This window comes from Eucalyptus grandis, chromosome 5, assembly GCF_016545825.1.
Source record: "Eucalyptus grandis isolate ANBG69807.140 chromosome 5, ASM1654582v1, whole genome shotgun sequence".
Classification (NCBI taxonomy): Eukaryota; Viridiplantae; Streptophyta; class Magnoliopsida; order Myrtales; family Myrtaceae; genus Eucalyptus; species Eucalyptus grandis.
In genome coordinates, this window is record NC_052616.1 from 52,710,844 (window position 1) to 52,737,975 (window position 27,132).

At 39.0% G+C, this 27,132-nt stretch overlaps 1 protein-coding gene and 1 pseudogene across 5 annotated transcripts; one reads left to right on the plus strand and one right to left on the minus strand.

Moving 5' to 3' along the window:
* Positions 1-20,616: 20,616 nt before the first annotated feature.
* LOC104445480 lies at positions 20,617-21,255 on the minus strand (annotated as a pseudogene).
* A 2,324-nt stretch (positions 21,256-23,579) lies between these two features.
* Positions 23,580-26,935, plus strand: LOC104445479 (putative pentatricopeptide repeat-containing protein At3g23330). Of its 5 annotated transcripts, XM_039312274.1 has the most exons (3): positions 23,580-25,046; positions 25,146-26,105; positions 26,537-26,935. In XM_039312274.1, the coding sequence occupies exons 1-2, from the start codon at positions 23,627-23,629 to the stop codon at positions 25,625-25,627; spliced, it is 1,902 nt and encodes a 633-aa protein (XP_039168208.1). In that variant the 5' UTR covers positions 23,580-23,626; the 3' UTR covers positions 25,628-26,105; positions 26,537-26,935. The 5 variants fall into 5 exon arrangements, with proteins under 5 accessions (XP_039168208.1, XP_039168206.1, XP_039168204.1 ...); XM_039312272.1 differs by having other exon boundaries at positions 23,580-26,105; positions 26,186-26,935; XM_039312270.1 differs by having other exon boundaries at positions 23,580-26,105.
* Positions 26,936-27,132: the final 197 nt, after the last annotated feature.

The following is a 27,132-nucleotide window of genomic DNA, read 5'->3' on the forward strand; positions in this document are numbered from 1 at the left end:
AATCTCTAGTAGACTATTATTTGAAATTTCATGATCCTCAAGCAGAAAACGGTAGGTTCCTTATAATAGGCCAAAACAAAGTGGCTTCACACAGTAATGGAATTCGGGTCTATTACCTCAGTAACTGAACTCTAAAAATTTTAAGAATTTAATATGTCATAGAGAAAATCCAAAATAACATTTTTCATGAAGAGTACTAAGCTTAGAACAATCCGTACAAAGAGCAATACATTACAGAAATAAGACCGATTCTGGTTTGCTGGAACAGAGAGCAGAGTTCTAAAGATTTGGTCATTACAAGGCTCAAACCTTTGCAAAATACCTTGCAAATTTTATATATTGAAGATATAAATGTCCTTAACAACTCTTAAGAAGAAAATATGTCCAAAATATAACTAAAGAATTTTATGAAAATACTAAAATATAGATAGGTCACCGTACTGCCTCACTGGATAGATTCAAATGTAGTTGAGGGTAATGCTTTGAAAAATTCATTTCAGCTCCTAAACGAATCTGAAATTTAAGTATATTGTATAAAAAGATATTCTCTACAACTTTCATGAAGGAGCTCTATCAAAATTCGAGTTATAAAGTTTTGTAAAAATTCCATAAGACACTAAGGTCATGGGTTTCACTGTTCTAGATAGATCTACTACAGTACAAAATCACACTCTAGTGCTAGCCATCCAAACTCAGAATTGAACCGGATGTACAGATCAGGATCAAACTACTTCAGCTGACAAACCCAGATGTCCAAAAGATTCTGCAAGAGGACACCGATAAGAGGAAGGCTGACTTTTAGGTTTTTGATGAAGGAACATTGAGGTTACCAGGACGATTGGTTGTACCTGACGATGTAGAGCTTAGAGAGGAAATCTTGTCAGAAGCACATCATAGCAGTTACAACATTCATCTTGGTAGTACTAAGATGTATCAGAATTTGCGTTGATACTATTGGTGGTCTGGTATGAAGCCGAACATCGCCAAGCATGTCGCCAAGTGTCTGACGTGTCAACAAATGAAAGCTTAGCATTGCAAGCCGTGAGGACTTCTACAACCTCTCGAGATCCTAGAGTGGAAGTGGGAGCACATCACGATGGATTTTGTGATAGGTTTACTGAGGATTTTAAGAAAAAATAATTCCATTTGGGTAAATGGTCAACAGATTGACAAAGTCAGCTCACTTTATTACAATACGAAAGGACCTCAGTTTAGATAGGCACACAGAGTTATATGTGCGCCAGATAGTTCATCTGCATGAAGTGCTAGTGACGATAACCTCAAACTGAGACCCGAGATTCACAACCGTTTTTTGGAAAAGCTTGCAAAGTGCTTTAAGTACGAAGCGTGACAAGACGGCATATCATCCTCGGACGAATGGCCGGTCGAGCAGACAATTCAAACCCTCGAGGACATGCTGCGAGCTTGCGTACTAGACTTCAAAGGAAACTGGGAAGAACAACTTCGTCTAGTCAAGTTTGCCTACAACAACAGTTATCAGCAGAGCATTCAGATGGCTCCTTTTGAAGCGTTGTATGGTAGAGCATGCAGAACGCCAGTTTGTTGGGATGAAGTTGGGGAAAGAAAGATCACAAGCCTAGATTAGTTCAGCAGTCAGTGAATGCAGTTGTAGTAATCAGAGGCAGACTAAAGACCGCTCAAAGCCAACAGAAGAGTTACGTAAATAAGCACCAGAGATCATTGGAATTCCAAGTTGGTGATCACGTTTTTCTAAAGGTGTCGCCAATGAAGGGAACTTTGCACTTTGGCAAGAAAGGAAAACTAAGTCCGAGGTACGTAGCTCCATTTGAAATTCTTGAGAGAATTGGGACCCCTAATGTATCGTCTTGCATTGCCGCCGAGATTGGCGCAAGTGCACGACGTCTTTCACGTGTCGATGTTGGGACTCTAGTGTATTGTTTTTCCCTTGTTCTTCTTCTCCAAGTAGCAGATGTAGCTTGCCGATGAATCTCCACCAAATGGTCTACAAGATGGTCATTGATTGAGCTCCATCGATGAAGGTCTGACGTTGTAGATCTTAATCACCCCAAAATTGCAAATTTGAACACACCTCGACTCGGATACCTCAGCACTGTTTAGCTTCACGACATAACCTTGCCAAGGTTATGCGACCCCGACATCGAGGTAGTTGTCTAAATTGGAAAAGACTTACTCCCATGTGATTTAAAAGTGCCTTGATCACAAGTTCCTATCCCATAATCACTCATCGATCTAAGGAAATTCAAATTCATTGTGGCATAGGGTCGACATGTGCACTAGGCATATAATGTAATTCCAATTGTATTCCAATTTGCATCAGATCATGCAATGTTGATGGGTTCACTTAGAAATAAACGATTGTTATAGCTCAAACAAAACATCTCAATCGCAAAAGTAAAACTCTTATGATAACCCTCTAACCAAAGGGTCGCTGACACTAGTCGATCCTTCCCACCTTTTTTAATATTATAAAAAAGAGTATCAATTACAATCGATCAAGCATAGACATAATCAGTGAAAATTTTGATGGATCTCCAAATTCTCCGAATAAATATAATTTAAGAAGTTGTGATTTGAAATTGAAAATAATTTAATGGCGGTCGTGAAAAGCCATAACTATTTTAACAAGTGTAAACAAGAGGAGGCTGCTCTATACTCACGTAATTCCAAGGTGGACCCACCTTTTGGCGTCCCTAAATTTCCAGTATCAACCGAAAATGTGTACTTTTTCCAAATGTGGATTACGTTTCGTTTGTCCTTAGGCTCTTACGATATGTGGACATCGTTCAAGTTATGCCGGAAAGTCCTTGGGCCTATCCTCTCGCGCTGTCATCACGGGATGTGAATGTGGACTAAATGAGATAAAGAGCCGACCCAACAAATATGAAAAAGTTCTGAAAACAGAAAGCGACCCTGCTAGATGTTTTTCATGCTTGTTGGATACGTAATGTTCAGTCTTGTTGCATTAAGTAAAACTGGGTCCCTGGATGCTTATCGAGCTTTGCGTAAAGAATCTGCTATGCCAAAGTCTTTCTTCCGTGAAAGACTCAGAAGGCATATCTTTTACCATTATAGAGTCCCGGTGTACTTCAGACCTGAAACTGAAAGATTCCCTCGTACAAGGTTGAAGTTATTCAACAAAAACTGCTGAATGATTCTTGGAATTGTCGCAAGGGCCAAAGTACCAAAGTTGTTGGCTTCTTTATCACTCCTCTGCATAGTTCGGCCGTGATGTAGTGGAGACACGAGATACATGTGCATAGATTAGTTCTGTTATGGAGTTTAATCACGGCAGATGTGATTTTCAGGGTCCAATCATAGCCATATGGTTTTCAAGTCATGTCACCTGGCAAAGTGTGCCTGTAGATCATTCAGCATGAGCAGTTAAATTTGACACGTGGCTGAATATAATACATGATATATGTGATGATGCATATTGCATGACTTGTGGATTTGAAAATATGGATTGGAGTCACTTTCATGGTGCATACTATCGCATACATTTTTTATTAGTTTCTTTGTTCGTGGCTTAATTCCATGAGAATGGTGATCGTCTCTTAGGGCCATTTAGTAACCATTCACGTTTCCTAATAACAATTTATGATAAAAATTAATTCTTTTTATTCTATTCTCCTAACGAATTTACAAGCATTTGAAGACATTTAGTAATTATCCAAAATTTATATTTCTGAAATAGAATTGCGATTGGCACTACCTTCAAATTTTCTAATTCAGACAATTTTCTTTAAATTTTTAAATAATTTTATTCTTTTTTTCTCTTTTTCTTTTCTTTCTCTTGTTCTTTAAGCTTTGGCCGGTCGTTGGCCTTGGGATGACCGGCGACTTGCCGACGAGAGCCAACGACCTCACCAAAGCGTCACCGGCCCCTAACGAAGTCACGCTTCATTGACCAAGCCTTGGTTGGGAGAGCCTCACTTAGCCAAGCAATGCTCACCGATGGCCGAGGGAGGCTCGCCTAGCCACCTACGAGGCTTAGCCTTGCCTAGATGTGTCAAGGGCGAGCCTCATCGATGGCTAGGCGAGGTCGAGGTTGAGCCTCTGATGAGTTTGCCATACCTCTTCCAACTAGTCATCGGCGCCTGGTGGCGGTGGACGATGATGACTAGAATGATGGCGGCGGCCCGACGGTGGAAGAAGAAGAGAGAAGGAAGAAGAAAAGAAGAAAGGAAGAAAATAAAAGAGAGAAAAGAAATTTGGATTGGCTTGATTTTGGAATTATTCGAAAAAAATAACTTTTTTTACTCATTAATTCTATTCCAAATCTATTCCCGAACAAATTTGTTTTCGAAAGCAAAAAATTTATCAAACCGACTTCTGTTTTTTTGTTCCCGAAAATAAAATAATAGAATTGGATACTATTTGGCCAATTGCCAAACAGACCCTTACAAAGCCATGGCTTTGCTCACTTATTTATCTACCATTTAAGATTCTGAACACGAGGAGTTTAATCGAATGCACGTGAAAAGTGATTAGAAGTTAGTATGGGACTTTATATTAGACTAATTGAATAAGTTTGTTGGATCAGGGTTTACGATTGCATAATTTGGTTAATTCATGATAGACAAGATTTTATTATGACTTTTATTCAATCAAAATGCAATCAATATGTTTTTTGTTAAATGACTAGATTTGGCTAAAGGTTTTATTCTTTATGTTATAATAGATGACTGGTCATTTCCTAAATTCTGGATGCGGATTTAGGAGGTGACGCAAACAATTTCCATCCATCGTTGTGATCCATAATCAAAAAATTACTTGAACAAACTGTCGTCACGTCACATATGGACGAAAATGTGCATATTATTAGACAAGAAAATAATTCGATACCTTACTTTGATTTACAACATCTGATGGGCGGCAATTATTTGAACTACCCTGAACATTTATTTTCTTGAAGGGGACCGTAAATTATTACAATAAGAGCTTTTTGAACGTAATGCTATGGACGTCATCCCATAGGGAAGCATCCATTAAGTTCATGCGGGGAACATTGGACATCAATTCAAGCAATTAGTTCGCATTGAACCCGCTTTAATTACAAGCCAAAAACATTGCCAAATTCAAAGGAGATATCTAAAAAAGACTGAAAATCCGTATTATCTCGTGAACGGTAACACTTGCCACTAATTTATCGAGATATTTATTTGAATTTTATATTGGACATAGTTTTTACTCTGTCGTTCACAATTCCTTTTCATTTCCGTTGATTTGGACGTAGGTTGTTTAGAAAAAGAATGGGCAGGCTGTGTATTACAAATGTTTCTGTATTCCCATACTTGGAAAGTGCCTTTTCTTCTATGTTACAAAGCTTTGGCCTTTTCTACAGCCGCGTTTAAGAATAGGGCTTCAACATTTAATTTAACCCGACTTTTAGGAAGAATACGTCGTGATGATATAAAGGTGTTTTGCAATGTGAATGTGCGTTTTGCAGGTATTTTACAAGATAGAATTAAACCATAGAAACTTGTTTAACAAATGATATCAACTGCATGATAAAAATTTCTCATTTTCAGAATGTGACAATTGATTAGACCTAAGTGCATTTTGCACGTTTTGCATTCATTAGTTATGTTGAATTATTTTGTACCTAAATGTTGTGCACATTGAAAGAGCAATAAAAGTTTACTACCTCGCTATCATGAACAGCATCTTATGGGCGGCAATTATTGTACATCTAAGATTAAGAGTGTTTTGATATGATGTTTTGCACATCCGCCATGGTGAAGCATGCATAGAGGTTCAGCTTTGCAAAAAGGCTTTGCAACTTTAAAGATTCTTGGGCAAATGTTAGGCCTTTGGCAAATTTTTCAAGGTCACTTTACAGAAATACTGGCCTTGATAAAGTTGAAAGCCTAAGACGAAATGGGCTTTTAGCATTTGCAAAAAGGCCACTTCCTTAGGTAAATAAAAAAGAGTTTGTTCCAAAACTGCTCTCATCAGTATTTTCATTTCCATTTTTGCCCTCGTTCATCTTCTTCAAGTCGCAGATAGGTCGCTGATGAATCTCCACCAGATGGTCCATGAGATGGTCGCTAATGAAGCTCCATCGGCGAAGGTCTGACGTTCTAGATCTGAATCACTCCCAAATTGCATAAATTTGGCATCTTTAGCTTCATGGCATCACCATGCCAAGGTCGTGCAACCCCAGCATCGCTGCACTTGGGTCACGCAACCCCAGACAAGTCGAGGCCCGGAGTGGCACAAGCTAGGCATGACTCGCCAAAGCTCCCGCTCAGCTTCTGCTAACAACATTTGTTGCGATCACAGTCGCTTAGCTAACGGTAGCTTCTGGTCACCGCCGATGCTTGCCTATGATCGTAGCCGAAGCTCATCCAGTTACCGATGCTCCAGTTTCCCCCTCTGTGGATGCTATAGTTGTTTGCCCTCTCCTCCTTTTTATTTATTTTTTACTTCTAAGTCAATTTATAAATTTTACGCCAAATCAATTTTCCAAATGCTACACCTTTCTTTAAAAATCTTTTGGCGAAATGGCTTTACATCCACTCAAAGCAAAACTAAACGCGGCTTAAGTTCGCATGCACGACAATTTAATCTCACTGGAAGCAATGTTTTCCAAAAGGTTATCGATGCGTTGAAAAATGTCGCAAATACTTTGATATTTTAATTTTAATATTTCGCGATGTTTTACATAGCCTTACTAGTTCTCGTCGTAATGTATTTGATGGAGATCTAAAATATTGAAGTATCTTCGAGAACTTAATTAAACTAGTTAATCACTAATATCCTTCCGGTACCTAATTTTGTTTAAATCCTAAGGTTTTTGGATTTTTGAGGAGTTTTCCATGCGGAGAAAAAAGAAAACATTTTTTTGGGGTCTTTTTCTATTTGTTTTGAACATAAGAAACATTTTTCTTTTTAATCTTTTTATGAAAATATTTTTTGGGATTTTTTTAATTAAAATATTATTTTTATTATAATAATAATACAATATATTTAAAACCACTCGGGTCGGATCCCCAGGTCGCCCAAACCAATTTGGCCCGTTTTCATTAAAAAAATCCAGCCCAAAAGCCTACCCGGCCCACACGTACAAACCCAACCCAGGCGGAAACCCTACCCAAACGACAACCCGAATCCGACCCGACCCCGTAGCCGCGACCCGATTCCTGCCAAAAAAAAATCTACCCGATCGACGACCCAGATCCACCCGACTTCGACCCGTCTTCTCCCTTGTCAACCCGGTTTTGCGAAGCCTTCGAGATCTGACGATCCACGGCGAAGGCGGCTGAGCTCATCGCGGTCTGAGCTCGGGCCTCTGCCGACACCGCCTTGACCTCCGTCCAGCCGGCCGTTGTAGCCGATCCCATCGCCTGTCACCACCCGTCGCCGCCGGTCACTACAGACCCGGCGCTCACTTGGGATTTCCATCGAACGCCTGGCGGACACCGATTGAGGAGGTCAAGGTGGAGCCTGGGCGAACAGCGGGGACCGGCAGTGAGGCAGACTAGGAACGGTCGAGGGCCAGAACTCGCGTGAAGCCGGCAGCTACGAGTTCCGGCCCGACGATCCCAGCACGCACAAACAAACAACCAAAAAAAAAGGCGGACATTACCCTAGCTCACCGCAACAGGGGGCGCAACGTTGAGGGGGTAGTCCGGTGTGGCCCGCGCAAAGAAAAGAGAAGAAAACCAAGTATAGATCGATGTTGTGAATTATTATTATTTTTAAATAATAATAATTAGAAACTGAAAAATCTGAAAACTTTCAAAATAAAAAATAAAAATACAAGATAGTATCAAATTAGGGTAGAAATGACATTTATGAAAAATTTCTAATATTAGAGAAAACAACCCTACAAAAACATTTGCATGAACACTTATCGGCTTTGATACCTTAAGATTATAATTGATAATCAAAAGTGAATGACCACATAGATAAATAACATTTGGTTTAGTGGTACCAAAAAGGCGCCAATAAAAATATTAGCATAAACAAGCCCTCAAATGTAGAAACTCTAGTTGCGTAAGAATAGAGACGATAATCTCGCATCTTGATTGGTTTTTAACCGACTCCAAATGACTAGCGGCAACTCCCACTCCACAAAGAACATTTATAAGTTAAATCAAACTAAATTTAGAATCCAACTTCGCGCTATGTATGGGCTTGAGAGAGCCATGCCCAATGAAGGGCCATCAACCTGCCTTTTTGGGCATTACCCCTAGACCTCCTATTTTCCCCATCGAACAGAAACAGGAGGTTGCGACGATGTCTCAATCATCTTTTCATTTTTTTCTAATAACACTTTCCTAATCCATCTCCTTTCTATGTTTTTCTAAAGGCTTTTGCTCAGGTTGCAAAAATCTAGATGAGAGAATCTCAAAAAATTCAAATCCTAATATTTTAAGAGACTAATACGAAATTGATGGGACATCTCTAGATCCTAATGGGATATTGCTAGATTATAATGGAATATTTTATCTTTTTTGGTCGAAAAAATTATATTCATTACTCAAAAGAATTTAGAAATACATAGTCTTCATGACAAAGCAAATCAAAACAAAGTATGAATGCTAAAAAATAAAGCCAAATCTATAACATAAAGAGGATCGATGGAGCATTTGCAAAGTTAAGTACAAACTCGTTCCACATGAATAGATGTGTCAAACAAAATTGGCGGCCGATCACTAAATATCGTGTCTTTGTCAGTAATGAGTACACGCTGGAAATTCCTTCTTCAATAATTACGACATTGCTAGTTGGCAGTGCGTGCCTAGGTTTGCCTTCCTTTATACCATCGTCATACGAAAACAACCATAATATGTTAAACAAACACAAATCTAACATGTGGAGAAGCAAATCTTCGTAATTCAACGAGACGCCAAAACTCCTGTGATTATTATTAAAACTAGAGGCAGAAAACCTATACACTAAAAGGGTAGAGGGGCATTGAATCCCCGAAAGCATATTTGTTAAACTCCCATATTTAGATCGGGAGAAAATAGTACCCAAATCTAGAACTAGATCGAAAGAGCTCAAACTCTCAAATCAAGAACTAGATTGGGAATAGAAAACTCCCAACTCTAAATTGGGAGAGAAAAAAATAAGAAAGGAACGATAAAACATAAACAAAATCAATGAGAGAGAGAGGGGAGGTGAGACTAGCTCAAACCCTCTCCAAGGTTGAAGAAGAAGATGGGAAAAGAGAGGAGAGAAAAAAGACTTTTTGGCTCTACCTAATAGAATATTACTCGGCAACAAATGCGCTCCTGCCATGACTGGCTGGGTGGCAGTCCACATTTATTGGTGTATGTTGAGTGATATTCCATAGTCAGAAGGATCTTAATAAAGCAGTCCACCCCACGGATCCTAAGATGATGATGGTGGATTTGGATTGGTTTTTCTGAATTATGCTAAAGCAGCATCAATCAGGGGCTTTGTCTTAAGATAATCCCCCAAATAAACCCAATGAACATCATATCGTCCCTGAGCCATACTCCAGGTGGGAAACATTCAGTTGGCTTCAAATGGGACCCTCTGAAGCTCCTGATATTCTCGTGGTGAAGCTCCAATACAGCATGGGAATGTCTTGTAGAGCTTGGCAAAAATTACTTGTGCTCTGTATGTTGTAACTCTTACATTTGTCGAGTATCGGGAACAGGTGCTATCTAGTTTTAATAGACATCCACGGCTTGTAGAAAAGGATAATTGTTTGCAACTCTGGATCTAGTCTACACGTCCATAACTGTTCTGTGAGAAAGGCCTTTCACTCTGCTGGAGTCTTGAACCAGCGAAGCATTTTTGCGAAATGAATGTATTTTCCACCACCAAATTCTCAAAATGCTTGGCTAATGATCCTTGGTATTTTGGCAATTGGAAACTCAATGGCTATTGTATGACAATTGAAGACATACTAATAAACCACTTGAGTTCTTCTGGAATTTCATCTTCAGGAGAGAGAGACATAGGATGAACAAATGGATATTCCGGATACATGCCACTTGGTTGAAAATCCAATCCGCCATACTTTTTGAAGATTTTATATTGATATTCCCACATGAGGTTTGTGAGAATATCAAAAAGAGCATTAGACTAGTAGATCAAGTCCGAAACTTCAAGAGGATATATTCTGTTGGGAAATTTAGGTCTCATTTCATATGGTTGAACTGAAAGAAATATTTTAAAAGCCATTCTATTTATCTGATAAGTTGCAAACAAGGCTGCTACTTCTGTTTGAATTCCATCATCAAGTTAAAGGAAAACATATCCATCTCAACAAGAAAATGATAACCAACAAGATGGATTTTGAATTTTTGAATTTCATATTTAAGGGCAAGTATTTCCTTGGAAGCGGAGTGATAACACATCTCGGCATTTATGAACCTTCCACTTTTAATTCTGCATATTCTCCTTTTTTTCATCTACTTCTTCAAGAATGATTGATGCCCAATATTTTTCATTGGCATTAGTTCAAAGAATTTGTTGTTAACAAACTTTAAGGACATGAAAAATAAAAAAGTTCTTTATCTATAAGATTTCCTAATGATATGTTTACTAACGGATTATGCAATGCCGATGAAATGATTCACTTTCTTCTTCAAGGAGAGACGAAATGTTCAAAGAGAGAAAGAGGGGGTTGTTGAACAATTGTCTAATTCAAGAGCAGAAATGAAGATTATGTAAAGTTTGATGCTTGAGAGTTTCCATCTTTAAACATGACTTCATTACAACAAATTGAGAAGGTCAACTGAATATACGAAAAAGTGGAGGAACACCTCTCCCTTTTTTTTAGTGGCTGTGATGACGATTAAGACAAAATAATTAGAATGCACATTACACGATCAGTTGATTGGTTGGATCCAACAATTCAGTTTTTTTTTTTCTCTAGCTTGTGGCAAGAAAATTGTCGTTCCATTCAGAAGGTGAGAGGCCTGTGGCCTTCAACGGGGCAACTCTAAGAGAGATTTCCTTCAATAATGGGATGAAAGTATACTTTTACCCCTTAAATTTGTCCTGCACGTGCTAACGGAAAATATAGTTATAACAAAATAAAAAATCAAGGGAATAATGCGTCATAGTTGACAGTTTAGAGTCGAATGTGTATTATTCTGAAATTCGAGGGAGTTTCATATAATTTCTCCTAATAGTAGGGAATCAACCAGAAATTAAATGCTCATACCAAATATGATTCGCATTCCCTAGTTTCATAACTTTGGTTATGAAATGGTCATTCCGTTTCATAGGTTTATCACTTCTTCATAGGGAAAAAATAAAACAAGGATAAATGAATTTTGAGTACTTACTATGTGCATCGAAAATTAAATAAAATATGCTTTGTAAAATAACTTATCATTAGAAATATGAATATTATTGGCTATTTCCTTCGTCATGTGATTCATTTTTATAATTCATTATCAAATAGTGATTATATCTTCAACAAATGATTTTTTTTTTTTTAAATTGTCAATGGTGCTTGGTAGATTCCATTATTAATGCCCCACGACCGTTACTAAACTCCTGACAAGACCATATACAGACGCCTTGGCAGACAGCGGAAAAGCTCAAAAGCAAATTGGTTATGAAAGCAAGAGTGAACTTGAGGGCTGATTGCAGACGCCTTGGCTCCCTTCCCCTGTTCAATCCCCGACCATTACTCTTCGGAGATTCTCGAGCCCTGGCAACAGTGAACCCTCCTAGCTTGGAGCTCGATGGTGTCCAGCGTCGGCGTCGGCACTCAGCCCCTGTCAGCTGCTCGAGGACAGAGACGGTGGCGGGGACATTCCATGCCACCGCAATCAAGAAAGGCTCTGTGCAGAATGCGAGCGTTGGCAACTACGTCCTGGCTCTTTACACGAACGCTCGAAAGTCAGGTGATGCCCGGAAGCTATTCGGTGTATTGCCTGTGCAAGACGTCCGGGGTTGGACGATTCATCTGTCCAGCTTCACGCGCGATGGGTCTTGCGGAATGGTTTTGGATCTTTTCAGGGCTATGGTGATCGAGGGTGTTTGTCCGAATCACTTCACTTTGTCGAGTGTCTTGAAGTGTTGTTCGGGCTTAAATGAGCTCAAGCTGGGGAAAGGTGTTCATGGGTGGATCATCAGAAACCAAATTCACGTTGATGCAGTGTTGGCGAATTCTGTTCTTGATGTTTATGCGAAATGTGGGGATGTTGCTGTTGCGGAGAGGTTGTTTGATTTGATGAGAGACAAGAATACCATTTCTCCATTTCTTGGAATGTAATGATCGGTGCCTACCTACGTGATGGAGATACAGAGAAATCGTTTGGTCTATTTCAAAGGATGCCTTCCAAAGAGGTTGCTAGTTGGAATACGATTATAGATGGGCTTATGCAAAATGGACTAGAAAGAAGTGCACTGGAATTGCTTACTGCGCCTGTTTGATTCTGCGTTAAGCGTCTTTTTAGAAAAGCGAAGCCCGTTGGGAAAAAATTAAGATGTTTGGTTCAAAGATTTAGAGGTGTTCTTGGCCAAATGCTTTGGCCTTTGAAATGCTTTGAGAGCACTTTGGGCTTTCAAAGATTTCGGAAATCCAAGTCCACATTTACTCTTCATCTGTTGACTTCTTTAAATAAATAAATAAATAAATAAAAAGCGATCATCTTCCCCCCACACCTCAACCACCGTTGATCGGCGACGGAGTTTCATCGGATTTTATTTTATTTTTAAAAAAAAAAATAAAAACCCTTTGCAAATGTTGGGTTCACTTTTTTTTTTTTTTTTTTTGGTCATTTTTATCTTTTGACAATCAATAGCCCAACTTTTTATCAATACACTAAAATGATCATTAATTAACGAAGATGATTAATACTACAATAATTAAAAAAAAAAAAATATTCAAAGTTGAAAACAAACCTAAAAGAACCCTAGGCCAAAAGTTGAGTTTTGTATCTAATTTATAATCAAATTCTTTTAATATAATTTTTAAATAAATTTACTAATATATATTTTTACATTACTTTCAACATGAAAAAGTAAAAGGTTATATAATCATTGTTTCTTTTTTTGCAATTTTAAAAATACTAAAACTAAAAAACTTAATTTGGTCACACTAATGGGTTTTTTAAATATATGTTTATCAAACAGTCTTGCATTTCCTAAAGCACTTTTCGGTTATAGTTTATCAAACAATCTAGCATTTCGAAAAACTCCTTTTACCTCAAAAGTATTTGCATTTTCCCAAGTGCATTTCCCCAAAGTTGAACCAAACGGGTCCTTATGAGATGAAGGAAAAAGGACCAGTGTTTAAAGAGGTGACCTTTTCCGTAGGGGTGGCAAACGGGTGGGACGGGTCGGGTCATGTCGAGTACGAGTCAGTCAAAAATGGGTCGATTCATATTTGACCCATTTAACATGTTCTAACCCATATTCTTGTAATGTAAATCTAATGACCCATACCTAACCCAATTGTACCCGACCCGACTTTGTATTGCTAAAACCTACTTATTATTAAAATATTTTTATGCAATACAAATTTAATGGAAAATTTTTATAATTCTTTTTAAAATATTTTCAAAAAAATTTTGAATTTTTATTTTTATAGATATATATTTTTTAATTTTTAAAAAATAATTTTATAATTATTTTTATCTTAAAAATATTATTTTTAAAATTTTTATTTTTTAAAATATAATTTTTAATTTTTAATAATAATTTTTTATTTTTCTCTTTTCTCTTTTTCTTTCCTTTCTTCTTGACCGACTCTAGGCCACGACGACGGTCGGCAAGCCCACGAGCAAGATCGAGCTCGCGACATTGGGCGGGGCTCAATCTCGCCGATCCGTGAGGCGAAGGCCCGCCCGACACCAGGTGAGCTCGAGCCTCGCTAGATCCGGCGAGTCTCGATCCTCGCCAGTCATCCATGAGGCCGAGCCACGCCGGATCTGCAGAGACTCGAGCTCGGCGGCGTCGAGTGAGGCTCGATCTCGCCCGATCCCGGCAAGCTCGAGCCTCGCCGGTCGTTGGCGAGCCCAAGCCACGCCGGATCTAGCGAGGCTCGAGCTTGCCGGCATCGGCGAGGCTCAATCTCGCTAGATCTGGCGGGCGAGGCCGAGGCCCGCCCGACGCCAATGAGCCGGGAGCTTCGCCGGTCGTCGCCGCGAGGCCAAGCCTCGCTGGATCTGGTGAGGCTCGAGCTCACCGGCGTCGAGCGGGCCTCGGCCTCGTCAAATCTCGGCGAGATCGAGCCCCGCTCAACGCCGGCGAGCTCAAGCCTCGCTTGACACTAGCGACCTTCAAGGGAGCGGCAAAGGCGAGCCGTGCCGGCGAGTGGCGGAGGCGGTGAGCGGTGTATGCTTACATGTACTAGGACATATTATCTGACCTTATAAGCCAGTCCAGGTTGAAATTGTCTCAAATGGTCAAATCTAACAGGGAGTTAAAAAGTTGGTTTTCTATTGCAGATTCATTCCAACTGAACCTGGAGATAAGTCATTCTTACTTCCCTGCACGTATCGGTAAATAAGCTTCCTTGTTATCCTATTTTGGTTTTTTTTTTTTTTTTTTTTTTTTTGTACTTCTCCTTCTATCACACATAGGCCAATGAAGAATCCAAAGAGGTGTTGGAATATAAGGCAATCCTCGACGCGGCCCATTTCTATGACATGACACGTAATTATAAACAAATTCGGGTTTGGTATAAATGGTTAATGTCATAAATGGATCAATAGTTTAAGGCAAAATAAAAATTGTGTCTTACGAGGGCGCACCACTTAAACCATTCAAATACGAATCGATATATTTTAATTTACGTGTTAATTCGTCATTTTTTGATACTACACATTTAGATATGATTCGTAATCATACATAAAGAATTTTTTTCCTTAAAAAATATATTTAAAATTATTCACATGTCAAAAATAATAAAAGGTGAAACAAAAACATATTTAAGATACTATAGAAACATAATATTAGCAGATATATTAAATAGTACAATTCAGCTATAATGAAAAGTGAAATCGGGGAACTTGTTGAAACGTCCTAATAGTGTTAACACGGATTCCGTGTACAAATGTGTTTATGTCGGTCTCGTTGTAAACGAGTTATAACACCATGTTCTTGTCAATACAAGAATACGGTGACTGTTTAATAATCATTTAGCAGTGTGAGTCGTGCCCTGTGACCCATTTTTATTAAGCGCATCGTATTCTTGTCAAGAAAATTTGATACATTTAATAAATGTGTGATGTTCAGATTAGTCATATTGATATTATACCCAATGTCAACGCGATACAATTAATATGACAAGACACAAATTTCGAGCCCTAGACAAGGCCATCGCGCCCAAAGCAGGAGCTAGGTGATCAGAACAAGCTTGGGTTATTTTTTTGCCATAATATTTGTAATTCCATGTGTACAGATTTAGTAAAAATTTATGTTTATCCTCTATTATCTAAAGGTTTGTGTCCGATGACCCAGGAGACATCCCCCTTTTTCACTAGATGTGTTATACATGCCCTACAAAATAATGCTTGCGAGGCAAACACTACGTCTGTGATTTTCTTTTCTTTTTTTGTCACGAGCTGAGGAAGGAAAAGAAAAGGTGAAAATGAAAGGCTAAGATCAGTTGATTTACCAGATGAGTTCGCTCTTTGTCACTGCTCGATGATTGCATTTGGTTAGGTCGAGACATTATGAAGCTGGAATCGGTGGTCGAACAATTCACAGTACTAGTCACAGGGAGAGAAGTGCGAAGATTTTTTGAGAATGGGACATGGCGGTTTAGCCGAAGCACAAGAGGGAAAAAAGTGCCTTGATGGGAGGTTGATTTTGTCACACCCCAAATCCTAGCAAAAATTATGACATGGTCATCCTTCTGTCTGAAGGATGTAATCTCAAACTATACCCAAAAACCTGCATTCAAAAGTCCTCATCGTTAGCACTCTTGTATTATCGCCACTAACCGAAGAACCTAAAAAAATTGGGAAAAAAAGGGATGAGCAACCGTAATTCACTGAGTAGTATGAATTTTCTAAGCAGAACAACCTCCACATTACACAACTAAAACTCAAAGACATGATTTATTTATGCCAATCCAAAATATAATAACTTACAAGAATAAAATGAGTATATAATTTATCGACCATGCTATATTAATAGCAAAATTTCTCATTCATCCATAATATCAAAACAAGTATCGCTACTTCAATTCGATAATAAAACTCGTCATATCTTATGTCAATGGTTTATTTCATTTTCCAAACTCGTACCACATCACATCTTAATGCCCTAGAGTTGGCTCTCACGAGATTGCATCATCGTGTAGCACTTAGCCCTTAATCAACACGTATCAATAGTACAAGACTCTAATGTTGGCTCCCACGAAATTACGTTATCATATAACACTTAGTTCTTGACCAACACAAGTAAATGGTATAAGACCCGAGAGGTGGCTCTCATGAAATTACGTTATCATGTAACATAATAATCAACGTGTATCAATAGTACAAGGTCCAAGAGGTGACTTCCACATGACTCGAGTTGCCATGTAGCATTTAGTCATTGTTTACAAGACTTTAGAGTTGGCTTCCACGAAATTACGTGATCTTGAATTTGTACCCTAACTCTAACAACTAATCAGATTGGAAGAACGAGGGGCACAAGCACTTACTAGGGATTGCAAATCGGAGTTTAATCGGCTTTGGTGAGGTCTCCGTAGCAAAAACCTTCCTCTTTCTTCCTTGTTCTTTCTTTCTTCTTTCCCTCTTTCTCTCTTTTCTTTTCTTTCTTTCTTAACGAGCTCTCTATCCCAAGCGCTCCTTTTTCCTTTAAATAGTTGAAGTCCACTTTCCTTCATTTGTTAACTTTTCGACCTTTCCCTTTTTTTTTCTTTTTTTCTTTTTTCCAAGATAGGTCCCACTATCTTTTGACAAGTATTGCAGATTTTCTTTTTATTACAGGTTATACGACCGTAGATGGTAGCCGAGGATTGTTTCCACCAACAAGAGCCGTCCCCAGTAATCCCCTAATAGGCGCCCAGTAGGACTGCATTCTTTATTTTCACTTCACGTGCCTATAAGCCTCATCCCCCTTATTGGTAGTAAATATTTTTTTTTCTTTTCTAACTACCGAGGAATAACAATGATTTTATACTAAGGAGAAGTTAAACTTTATGCAAGCCACTTTACCAAAAAAAACTTTATGCAAGCCATAGGTGGTAGCCAAGGGTTGTTTCTACCAATGAGGGCCATCCCCAATAATCCCCTAGTGGGGGCCCACCAAGATGATGTTCTTTATTTTTAGTCGCCATGCCCGCAAGTCTCATCTCCCTTGTTGGTAGTGAATATTTATACTAATAGGCACCCAGTAGGACTGCATTCTTTATTTTCACTTCACGTGCCTATAAGCCTCATCCCCTTATTGGTAGTAAATATTTTTTTTTCTTTTCTAACTACCGAGGAATAACAATGATTTTATACTAAGGAGAAGTTAAACTTTATGCAAGCCACTTTACCAAAACAAACTTTATGCAAGCCATAGGTGGTAGCCAAGGGTTGTTTCTACCAATGAGGGCCATCCCCAATAATCCCCTAGTGGGGGCCCACCAAGATGATGTTCTTTATTTTTAGTCGCCATGCCCGCAAGTCTCATCTCCCTTGTTGGTAGTGAATATTTTTCTAAAAACTTAAACTTTTAGATGAATGCATGGTTTAATATTTCTTTATTCTAACACCAGGGAATACCAACAATTTTATATTAAAGAGAAACTGAATGTTGGTAACTTCTCACTTCAATATCATTCCGACACCATGTTCTCCCTAGAGAGTCAATTGAATGTACAAATGGCCTATTTTTAGTGAAAAACAAAAAGTGCCTAAAATATATTGATGGTAAGATGATAGTGGGACGATACTATTACTCGTAAGAGAGCAATGGTATTGTGTAGACCACATATTTTCAAGCTTGGCACAATCATAAAATAAGGAAATAAAAAATAACATTTATACACTTGTAGTTTTTTTTAAAATATGTTTCATCAAGAAAATTGGGGGGGGGGTGAAGAGGTTGATAGTCAAACTTCTTTTGTGATGTGGACATCGAGTCATGTTGAGGATGAGGTTCTATGGACCCGTTGTCTATTCCGATTGGTTCGATCACTCAAGCGCGGATGAAGCAATTCAACAAGTTGTTGGCATCATGGTTAATGATCTTTGGCGTGGAGATGACATTGGATCAAATCTTAAAGAATCTTGAAAATCTTAACGCAATCTTTGGCATGGAGATGACCTTGGATCAAATCTTGAAGAATATTGGAAACGTTGGCGCAATTTGATTATTTCGTTACCAAATATTTGACCAAGTCAATAAAATTATCTTCTTGTATAGGCATATTCTAGAATAGGAAGCACTAGATCTCCTAAATTGTGGCCAAACTAAATTTGGCCAAACTAAATTAGGGTTTTGGGAGCTGGTTTGTTCGAACTCTAGGGCTGGTTTTAGGGTTTGTGTGTGTCGCGACCAAATTTTTGGGTGAATCACCTAGGATTTGGCTAATGGACTACTAAGCCTAGACCTAGCTCGGGCTCTCCCAAGTCCATACTAATTTCCGACTTAAGTTTAAATATCTAGCATGCAAAAGGCCGTCGCCACTAATCAATTTACGGTAGATCGATTAGACACCTAAGTAAAATAATGAGAATTATTTCGCCTCTACGAACCATAGATTTTGAATATGGGGACTTGATTACGCTAGATTTCTCTAATGCCCTTTCAATACCTTTCTCTTTTAAAAAAAAAAAAAATTGTTTGACAAACAGCTTGAATTGATTTTAATTTATCTCCCTAACATGTAAGACGATCATGCGGGTGCGTAAACCACTAATTTAACACCCAGATAAAGCAGTGAATAAATGGCAGAACTTACCTCATAACAACGAAAACATTTGCAATGTTAGATCAGAATTCATATTAACAATCCTAGATATGACTTCTAATTAACATGCAATTTCTTTTTGTTTTCATTTTTTTAATGAAAATCATGCTTTATGCAATGCAATGTTACTAATCTAACATGTGACATGGCAATATGGTCTAAACTACATGAAATAAATAAAATGCAGTCTATACTAAAGAATGAATGTGATTTATTCTAAGACAATTTTTTTGTATTTTCCATGAAATTTCAAAATTAGAAATAATTGCAAAAATTATCTAGCTAGATTAAGATTTTATCTAACTTATATTAATGATTAGGTCAGCTAAAACCCTAATTTAAACCAAGATATTATCTTAACTTAACAATCCATAACCTAAGATGCAGTCTATCTGAAAAAAAATTAATCTAAACTTAAATTGAATTAAATTACGTACAAGTTTATCCTAACATGCAATGACGTGCAAAGAATGCCCTAATTCTTGATTTTTTTTTATTAACTTAGAAATTAAGAATTGTCAAATAATTTAACATGCAACTTAAGTTTTAAAAAAGAATAGCAACCTAAATTGATTGATTTTTTTATTTTAAAAATTTGAAATAAAATTCCTATTCTAAATATGCAAAAACCCAAAAACAAGAAATCTAATCTAACTCACATTTTTTTTTTTTTTTTTTTTACGAAAGCAAAATTAATTTAAACGACTCGAATGCAAATCGTAGCCAAATAAGATTGATATCCAAAAATTGACGAACCATATCTCGTGCATGAGATCGAGTTAACCAATTTTAAATAAATCGGGAATGAATCTCAAGCATGAGATCGGATTAACAATTTTTCAAGCGATTGCGATTGCGATTGCGAGTTGGAATTCAAGCGCGAAAATCTATCAATCCCAAATTTCAGAAGCAATTTCGTGTCGGGAGCTTCAATATTACATTAAGGAACAATTATACTAAACAAATAAAGCAAAATGAAATGAAATAATAAAAATAAAATAAAATAGAACAAACTACCTGATGTGATTTTTCTTCTTTTCCTTTTTTGCTTTTGCTTTCCAAACAACGTTGGTAGCTTATGGTGGGTCACCTGTGTCGGAGCTCCGGCGAGAGGGACCAGCAGGCGAGATGGGCTAGCGATTGAGAGCTGTTGCGGCGTCCCCGTCGCCGTCGCGAGCTGCTGCAGGGACGCGGAGGCGCAGTGACCGGCGTGGGCTGGCAGATGGGACAGGCAGACATGCTCACCAGTTGATCATCCCTCATCATACTAAACCAGCCAGAAAGCAATTAGTCAAGTCTTGAGCATGTCTCCCCCTACAAACATTATTCTAAACAAATAACTTTCTTCCACATCGTCTGACATGGATATGTACTTTATACATCACTCATAAACTTTAACATCGGCCGTATCTAGCTCTCAGGTACCAAACATTTGTTATCATCAACCAATAAAGCATAGCACTAACATACAATTCTCGGGAAAAAGGTACCCTTTGCTATTGACAGTGCCTAAAGGACCATAAAGCTCTTTACTTTACGGTGAAACCCAAGTTTCCTTTGACACAGAGAATAGCAGCTAGGGTTAGCTATCTCGGTCCCAATAATTACACATGACAACCATAAAATCCATTCATCATCGTCACCACACAGAGCAGCTAATCTTTTATACCAGAAACCGGCTTATCACCGCCAAATTCGACATACGCCCATTCACAAGGAAGTAAAAAACCATCAAATGAATCACCAAATTACTTAGGGAAATAGAACATCAACCAACCGGTGAAGAATTGAGGGAATTTTACCGGCAATATAACCCCCTCCTGCAACGCCTGCTTGGCGCTCTCGAGCCCCGCCACGTCGTTCCGCTTCACGTTGGGCTTCTCCCGTATGATCGCCGAGTTCAGCCCGGCCCTCAGCTTCTCCTTCTCCGCATCGTCCCCATCCCCGCCGCTGCCGTCCTTGGGCTCGGTCTTGGGCATAAAGGGTGGCGACGAGGGGCGGCGTCCCCGTTGGAGAGCGGGGCCGGGGCCAGGGCCGCCCTCGTTGAGGACGGCGCGGCGGAGGTACTCGGTGAACTTCTGGGTGATGGCCTCCTGATCTTGGGGTTCTTCTCGTACTTGAGGTGGGTCTTGAAGTACTCGAGGGCGTTCAGGTAGAGCGGGAAGGCCTTGGCGTAGTTCCCGGCATTGTCCTCGTGGACCGCCTGCTTCACGTACTCGATCGCCTGCTCCTTGAAGTTGCTGTACATCCTGATCGCATGTAAACCCTAGGACGGATCCGGATCCGAGGAGAGGACCGGCCCGATCAGAGCTGCAATCGGATCGCGGCGGCGCCGATTGGTGAACGTCGGCCGATCCTTCGTGATCGATTTTCGTCCTCAAGAGTGCGTAGAGCGCACCCTCTGTGTGGAAGTCAAGAGAGGAATTACTTGTGCTCCCGATATTCTCGTGGTGAAGCTCCAATACAGCATGGGAATGTCTTGCGGAGCTTGGCAGGAATTACTTGTGCTCTGTATGTTGTAACTCCTACATTTGTCGAGTATCCGGAACAGGTGCTATCTAATTTTAATAGACATCCACGGCTTGTAGAAAAGGATAATTGTTTGCAACTCTGGATCTAGTCTACACGTCCATAACTGTTCTGTGAGAAAGGCCTTTCGCTCTGCTGGAGTCTTGAACCAGCAAAGCATTTTTGCGAAATGAATGTATTTTCCACCCCCAGATTCTCAAAATGCTTGGCAAATGATCCCTGGTATTTTGGTTATTGGAAACTCAATGGCTATTGTATGACAATTGTAGACATACTAATAAACCGCTTGAGTTCTTCTGGAATTTCATCTTCGGGAGAGAGAGACATAGGATGAATAAATGGATATTCCGGATACACGCCACTTGGTTGAAAATCCAATCCGCCATACTTTTTGAAGATTTTATATTGATATTCCCACATGAGGTTTGTGAGAATATCAAAAGAGCATTAGACTAGATCAAAGTCCAGAACTTCAAGAGGATATATTCTGTTGGGAAATTTAGGTCTCATGTCTTGCGTTTGGAATTCACCATTAAGACTTATGGAAATAAACATGAAAAGTGACAAGTCTTCCTTGGGTGTAGTCAAAAGATATGCAAGAGTATTATTTTCTCATTTCATATCGTTGAACTGAAAAGAATATTTTAAAACCATTCAATTTATCTAATAAGTTGCAGACGAGGCTGCTACTTCTGTTTGAACTTCATCATCAAGTTAAAGGAAACAAAATCCATCTTGACAAGAAAATGATAACCAATAAGATGGATTTTGAATTTTTTAATTTCATATTTAAGGGCTAGTATTTCCTTGAAAGCGGAGTGATAACACATCTCGGCATTTATGAAGCTTCCACTTTTAATTCTGCATATTCTCCTTTTTTTTCCATCTATTTCTTCAAGAATGGTTAATGCTCAATATTTTTCATTGGCATCAGTTCGAAGAATTTGCTGTTAACAAACTTTAAGGACGTGAAAAATCAAAAAGCTCTTTATCAACAAGATTTCCAAATGATATGTTTACTAACAGATTATGTAATGCCGATGAAATGATTCACTTTCTTCTTCAAGGGGAGACGAAATGTTCGAAGAGAGAAAGAGAGGGGGTTGTTGAACAATTGTCAAATTCAAGAGAAGAAATGAAGATTATGTAAAGTTTGATACTTGAGAGTTTCCATCTTTAAACATGACTTCATTACAACAAATTGAGAAGGTCAATTGAATATACGAAATAGTGGAGGAACACCTCTCCCTTTTTTTCAGTGGCTGTGATGACGATTAAGACAAAATAATTAGAATGCACATTACACGATCAGTTGATTGGTTGGATCCAACAAATCAGTGTTTTTTTTTTCTTTCAGTGGCTGTGATGACGATTAAGAAAATTGTTGTTCCATTCAGAAGGTGAGAGAGGCCTATGGCCTTCAACGGGGCAACTCTAAGAGAGATTTCCTTCAAAAATGGGATGAAAGTATACTTTTACCCCTTAAATTTGTCCTGCACGTGCTAATGGAAAATATAGTTATAACAATATAAAAAAAAAATTAAGGGAATAATGGGTAACAGTCGACAGTTTAGAGTCGAATGTGTATTATTCCGAAATTCGAGGGAGTTTCGTATAATTTCTCCTAATAGTAGGAATCAGCCAGAAATTAAATGCTCATACCAAATATGATTCGCATTCTCTAGTTTCATAACTTTGGTTATGAAATGGTCATTCCGTTCCATACGTTTATCACTTCTTTATAGGAAAAAAATAAAACAAGAATAAATTAATTTTGAGTACTTACTATGTGTATCAAAAATTAAATAAACTATGCATTGTAAAATAACTTATTACTAGAAATATGAATATTTCAAACGTCGTCACAAACCACTATTTAGACGTAAAATCTCATGGGTCGGCTCAGTAAACAACCTCTAGGATCCCCACTTAAGTGGCGAGCATCCGGAGATTCGAACGATGAGATAGTAAAGCCAAACCATCACACCTACCTACCGGTGGGTTAGAAATATGAATATTATTGGCTATTTCCTTCGTCATGTGATTCATTTTTATAATTCATTATCAAATAGTGATTATATCTTCAACAAATGATTTTTTTTTTTTAATTGTCAATGGTGCTTGGTAGATTCCATTATTAATGCCCCACGACCGTTACTAAACTCCTGACAAGACAAGACCATATACAGTTAAGCAGACATAGCGGAAAAGCTCGAAAGCAAATTGGTTATGAAAGCGAGACTGAACTTGAGGGCTGATTGCAGACGCCTTGGCTCCCTTCCCCTGTTCAATCACCCACCATTACTCTTCGGAGATTCTCGAGCCCCGGCAACAGCGAACCCTCCTATCTTGGAGCTCGATGGCGTCCGGCGTCGGTATCAGCACTCTGCTCCCGTCGGCCGCTCGAGGACGGAGACGGTGGCGGGGACATTCCACGCCACGGCAATCAAGAGCGGCTCTGTGCAGAATGCGAGCGTTGGCAACTACGTCCTGGCTCTTTACGCGAAAGCTCGAAAGTCGGGTGATGCCCGGAAGCTGTTCGGCGTATTGCCTGTGCAAGACGTCCGGGGTTGGACGATTCTTCTGTCCAGCTTCGCGCGCGACGGGTCTTGCGGGATGGTTTTGGATCTTTTCAGGGCTATGGTGATCGAGGGTGTTTGTCCGAATCACTTCACTTTGTCAAGTGTCTTGAAGTGTTGTTCGGGCTTAAATGAGCTCAAGCTGGGGAAAGTTGTTCATGGGTGGATCATCAGAAACCAAATTCATGTTGATGCAGTGTTGGCGAACTCTATTCTTGATGTTTATGCGAAATGCGGGGATGTTGTTGTTGCGGAGAGGTTGTTTGATTTGATGAGAGACAAGAATACCATTTCTTGGAATGTAATGATCGGTGCCTACCTACGTGATGGAGATACAGAGAAATCGTTCAATTTATTTCAAAGGATGCCTTCCAAAGATGTTGCTAGTTGGAATACGATTATAGATGGGCTTATGCAAAATGGACTAGAAAGAAGTGCACTGGAGTTGCTTTATGAGATGAAGGAAAAAGGACCAGTGTTTAACGAGGTGACCTTTTCCATAGCTCTGGGTTTGGCTAGTATTTTGTCTCTTTTGGATGTTGGAAGGCAAGTTCATGGGATAGTTATTAGATTGGGAATCAACAGTAATGAATTTATCAGGACTTCTCTCATAGACATGTATTGCAAAGGTGGAGAAACTGAAAAGGCTTCAATAGTATTTAATCGTTGGCCTTTAATGTTTATGAGCACAGAGAATTCCGAGATAGCTTATAAGGATGCATATGCATGCAGTTCATTGGTTTCTGGGTATGTGAAGAATGGCAACTATGAAAATGCCTTTGAAGTATTTAACACGATGGTCCAAAAATGTATGAAGGTGGACAAATTTACCATTACAAGCATTATTTCAGCATCTGCAAATGTTGGTATATTAGAACTTGGTCGAAAGATCCATGCCTATATCCTGAAAGTTGGCTATTACCTGGATGTTCACCTTTCTTCCTCGTTAATTGATATGTATTCCAAATGTGGGAGCCTTGATGATGCATTGTCAGTATTCAAGCAGAGTCAAGACTCGAATGTTGTGCTATGGACTTCAATGATATTCAGCTTTGCTTTGCATGGGAGAGGTAAGGAGGCTGTTCGGCTTGTCGAATGTATGATAAATAAGGGAATTATACCAAATGAGATAACTTTTGTTGGTATTTTAACTGCTTGCAGCCATACAGGACTGCTTGAAGAGGGTCGTGAATATTTCAGGCTCATGAAAGATGTATACGGAATCAAACCCGGAATAGAACACTATGCTTGCATGGTGGATCTTTATGGGCGAAGCGGTTTATTGAATGAGGCTAAGGAGTTTATTTATAGCAATGGCATATCTGACCAAATTGCAATTTGGAAGTCATTTCTATCTTCCTGTCAACTCCACAAAAGAGGTGATATGGGGAAGTGGGTTTCTGAGAAACTAATCCAACTCAATTCACTTGATCAGGAACCTTATGTTTTATTGTCAAACATGTATGCCACTGATCAAAAATGGGAGCAGGCTGCTCTAGTTAGAAATCAAATGCAAAAGGGAGGGCTTAAAAAGCACCCTGGGCAATCATGGATCCAAGTGAATGGTCAGGTGCATGCATTTATGATGGGAGACTATTCGCACCCCCAAGCTGCCGAAGTACATTCGTACTTGGGCAAACTAATTGGATGACTAAAGGAAATTGGAGATTCCCCGAATATGAAGTTGCCAATGCAGGATGTAGAATAAGAAGAGAGAGAATACTCTTGTTTACACAGTGAGGAGAAGAGAACCGTCCTTTGATGTTTGGAATTTGTGTTGACTGTCAAAACAGTGCCAAGTTTGCTTCTTCACTCTTAGATAGGGAAACAGTCATCAGAGATATACATCAGTTCCATCATTTTAAGAGTGACCAATGGTTCTGTGGTGAATTTTGGTGAAAGCGACTTCAGAAAAAACATGTCATGTAGATTGTTTCAGTGAGGTTTAAAACTTTCAGTAAGTGGGAGACAAGCAATCTAGATGTACCCATGAAAAGTAGCTTCACAAATAAAGTGTGTGGAAAATCTTGGTATCTGGGCTTGTTAAGGCTGAAAAAAGACTAGTTCCTCAAGCTTCAGCATCCAGCTATCATTGGCATCCAAATTGTAGAATTCAGGCAAGAGAGCAGGTACACTTCTTTGTTTCACATTTTTTTACCATATCTATGATGCTTCAGTTAGTATATTAATATGACGAGTTCACAAACAGGATAAGCCAGAGCAATTCCAAGTTTTTCCTTCCTCATTATACCCTATATTTACCAATAAAATGAAGAAAGTTCACCCTATGCTTGGGCTGTTTACCTTTTAATAAGCAAGAAGAGAAAATCAATGATAACTGTGGCCAAGTTTTGCAACGAATCGACAATGAACTCTCAGATGTTGTTGAAGCATGTAGAGAAGAGTTGCTGCAGTGTAAGCTTTGAGTATGTTATCTACTTCTTCCTGAAAGAGCTACATGGCTTGTTTCATGAGAAACTAGATGTCACAGTTAAATTGTGCTTGCAACAGCAGTCATTTATTTAAATGTGCTTATATAACGAGAAGATTGATTCAATAGGTAACCCTTTCTCCCTGGTTCCTGGGGTGAAAAAGATGAATAGGGGGATAGAAAAGATGTGTCCGTGGATCTGTCCTTAAGCCTGTACTTTCTGCTACAGTTGTGGTGGGGGAACATGAGGAGTATCGCTGCATGCTGAGAATCAAAGAATGAGAGGCATAAACAGGCCAGCAAAATTCCAGAAGCAATATATCCTCCTGAAGAAATATGAAGCACTGAAGTATCTTGGTGACTCTACATCTGAATCTAGGGCCAGTTTTTCCCGGACTCGGATCCACTAAGACCAGGTCGATCTCCACGGGCTGAACACTTGGATCTCACACATGGTGTTTACATGATCAGCGGTAGACTATGGACCTAGTCTAGTAGACCGGGGTCCATGCAAGAAACTTTCCCAATTTGGGGTCGAAGAGGAAAAAGGACAACGGAGTCACTTGACTATATTTTACAAATGTTTCTTACTTCTTATCCTTCAACGTCATATTAAGAGTCTATGATATGAATTGTCAAGGCGATGGACTATAAGAATGCCTTCCAGCTGCTTCTTCCTGGCCCGGTTATAGTATTTGCGAATCAGCTTTGCCGAGCGCCAAATT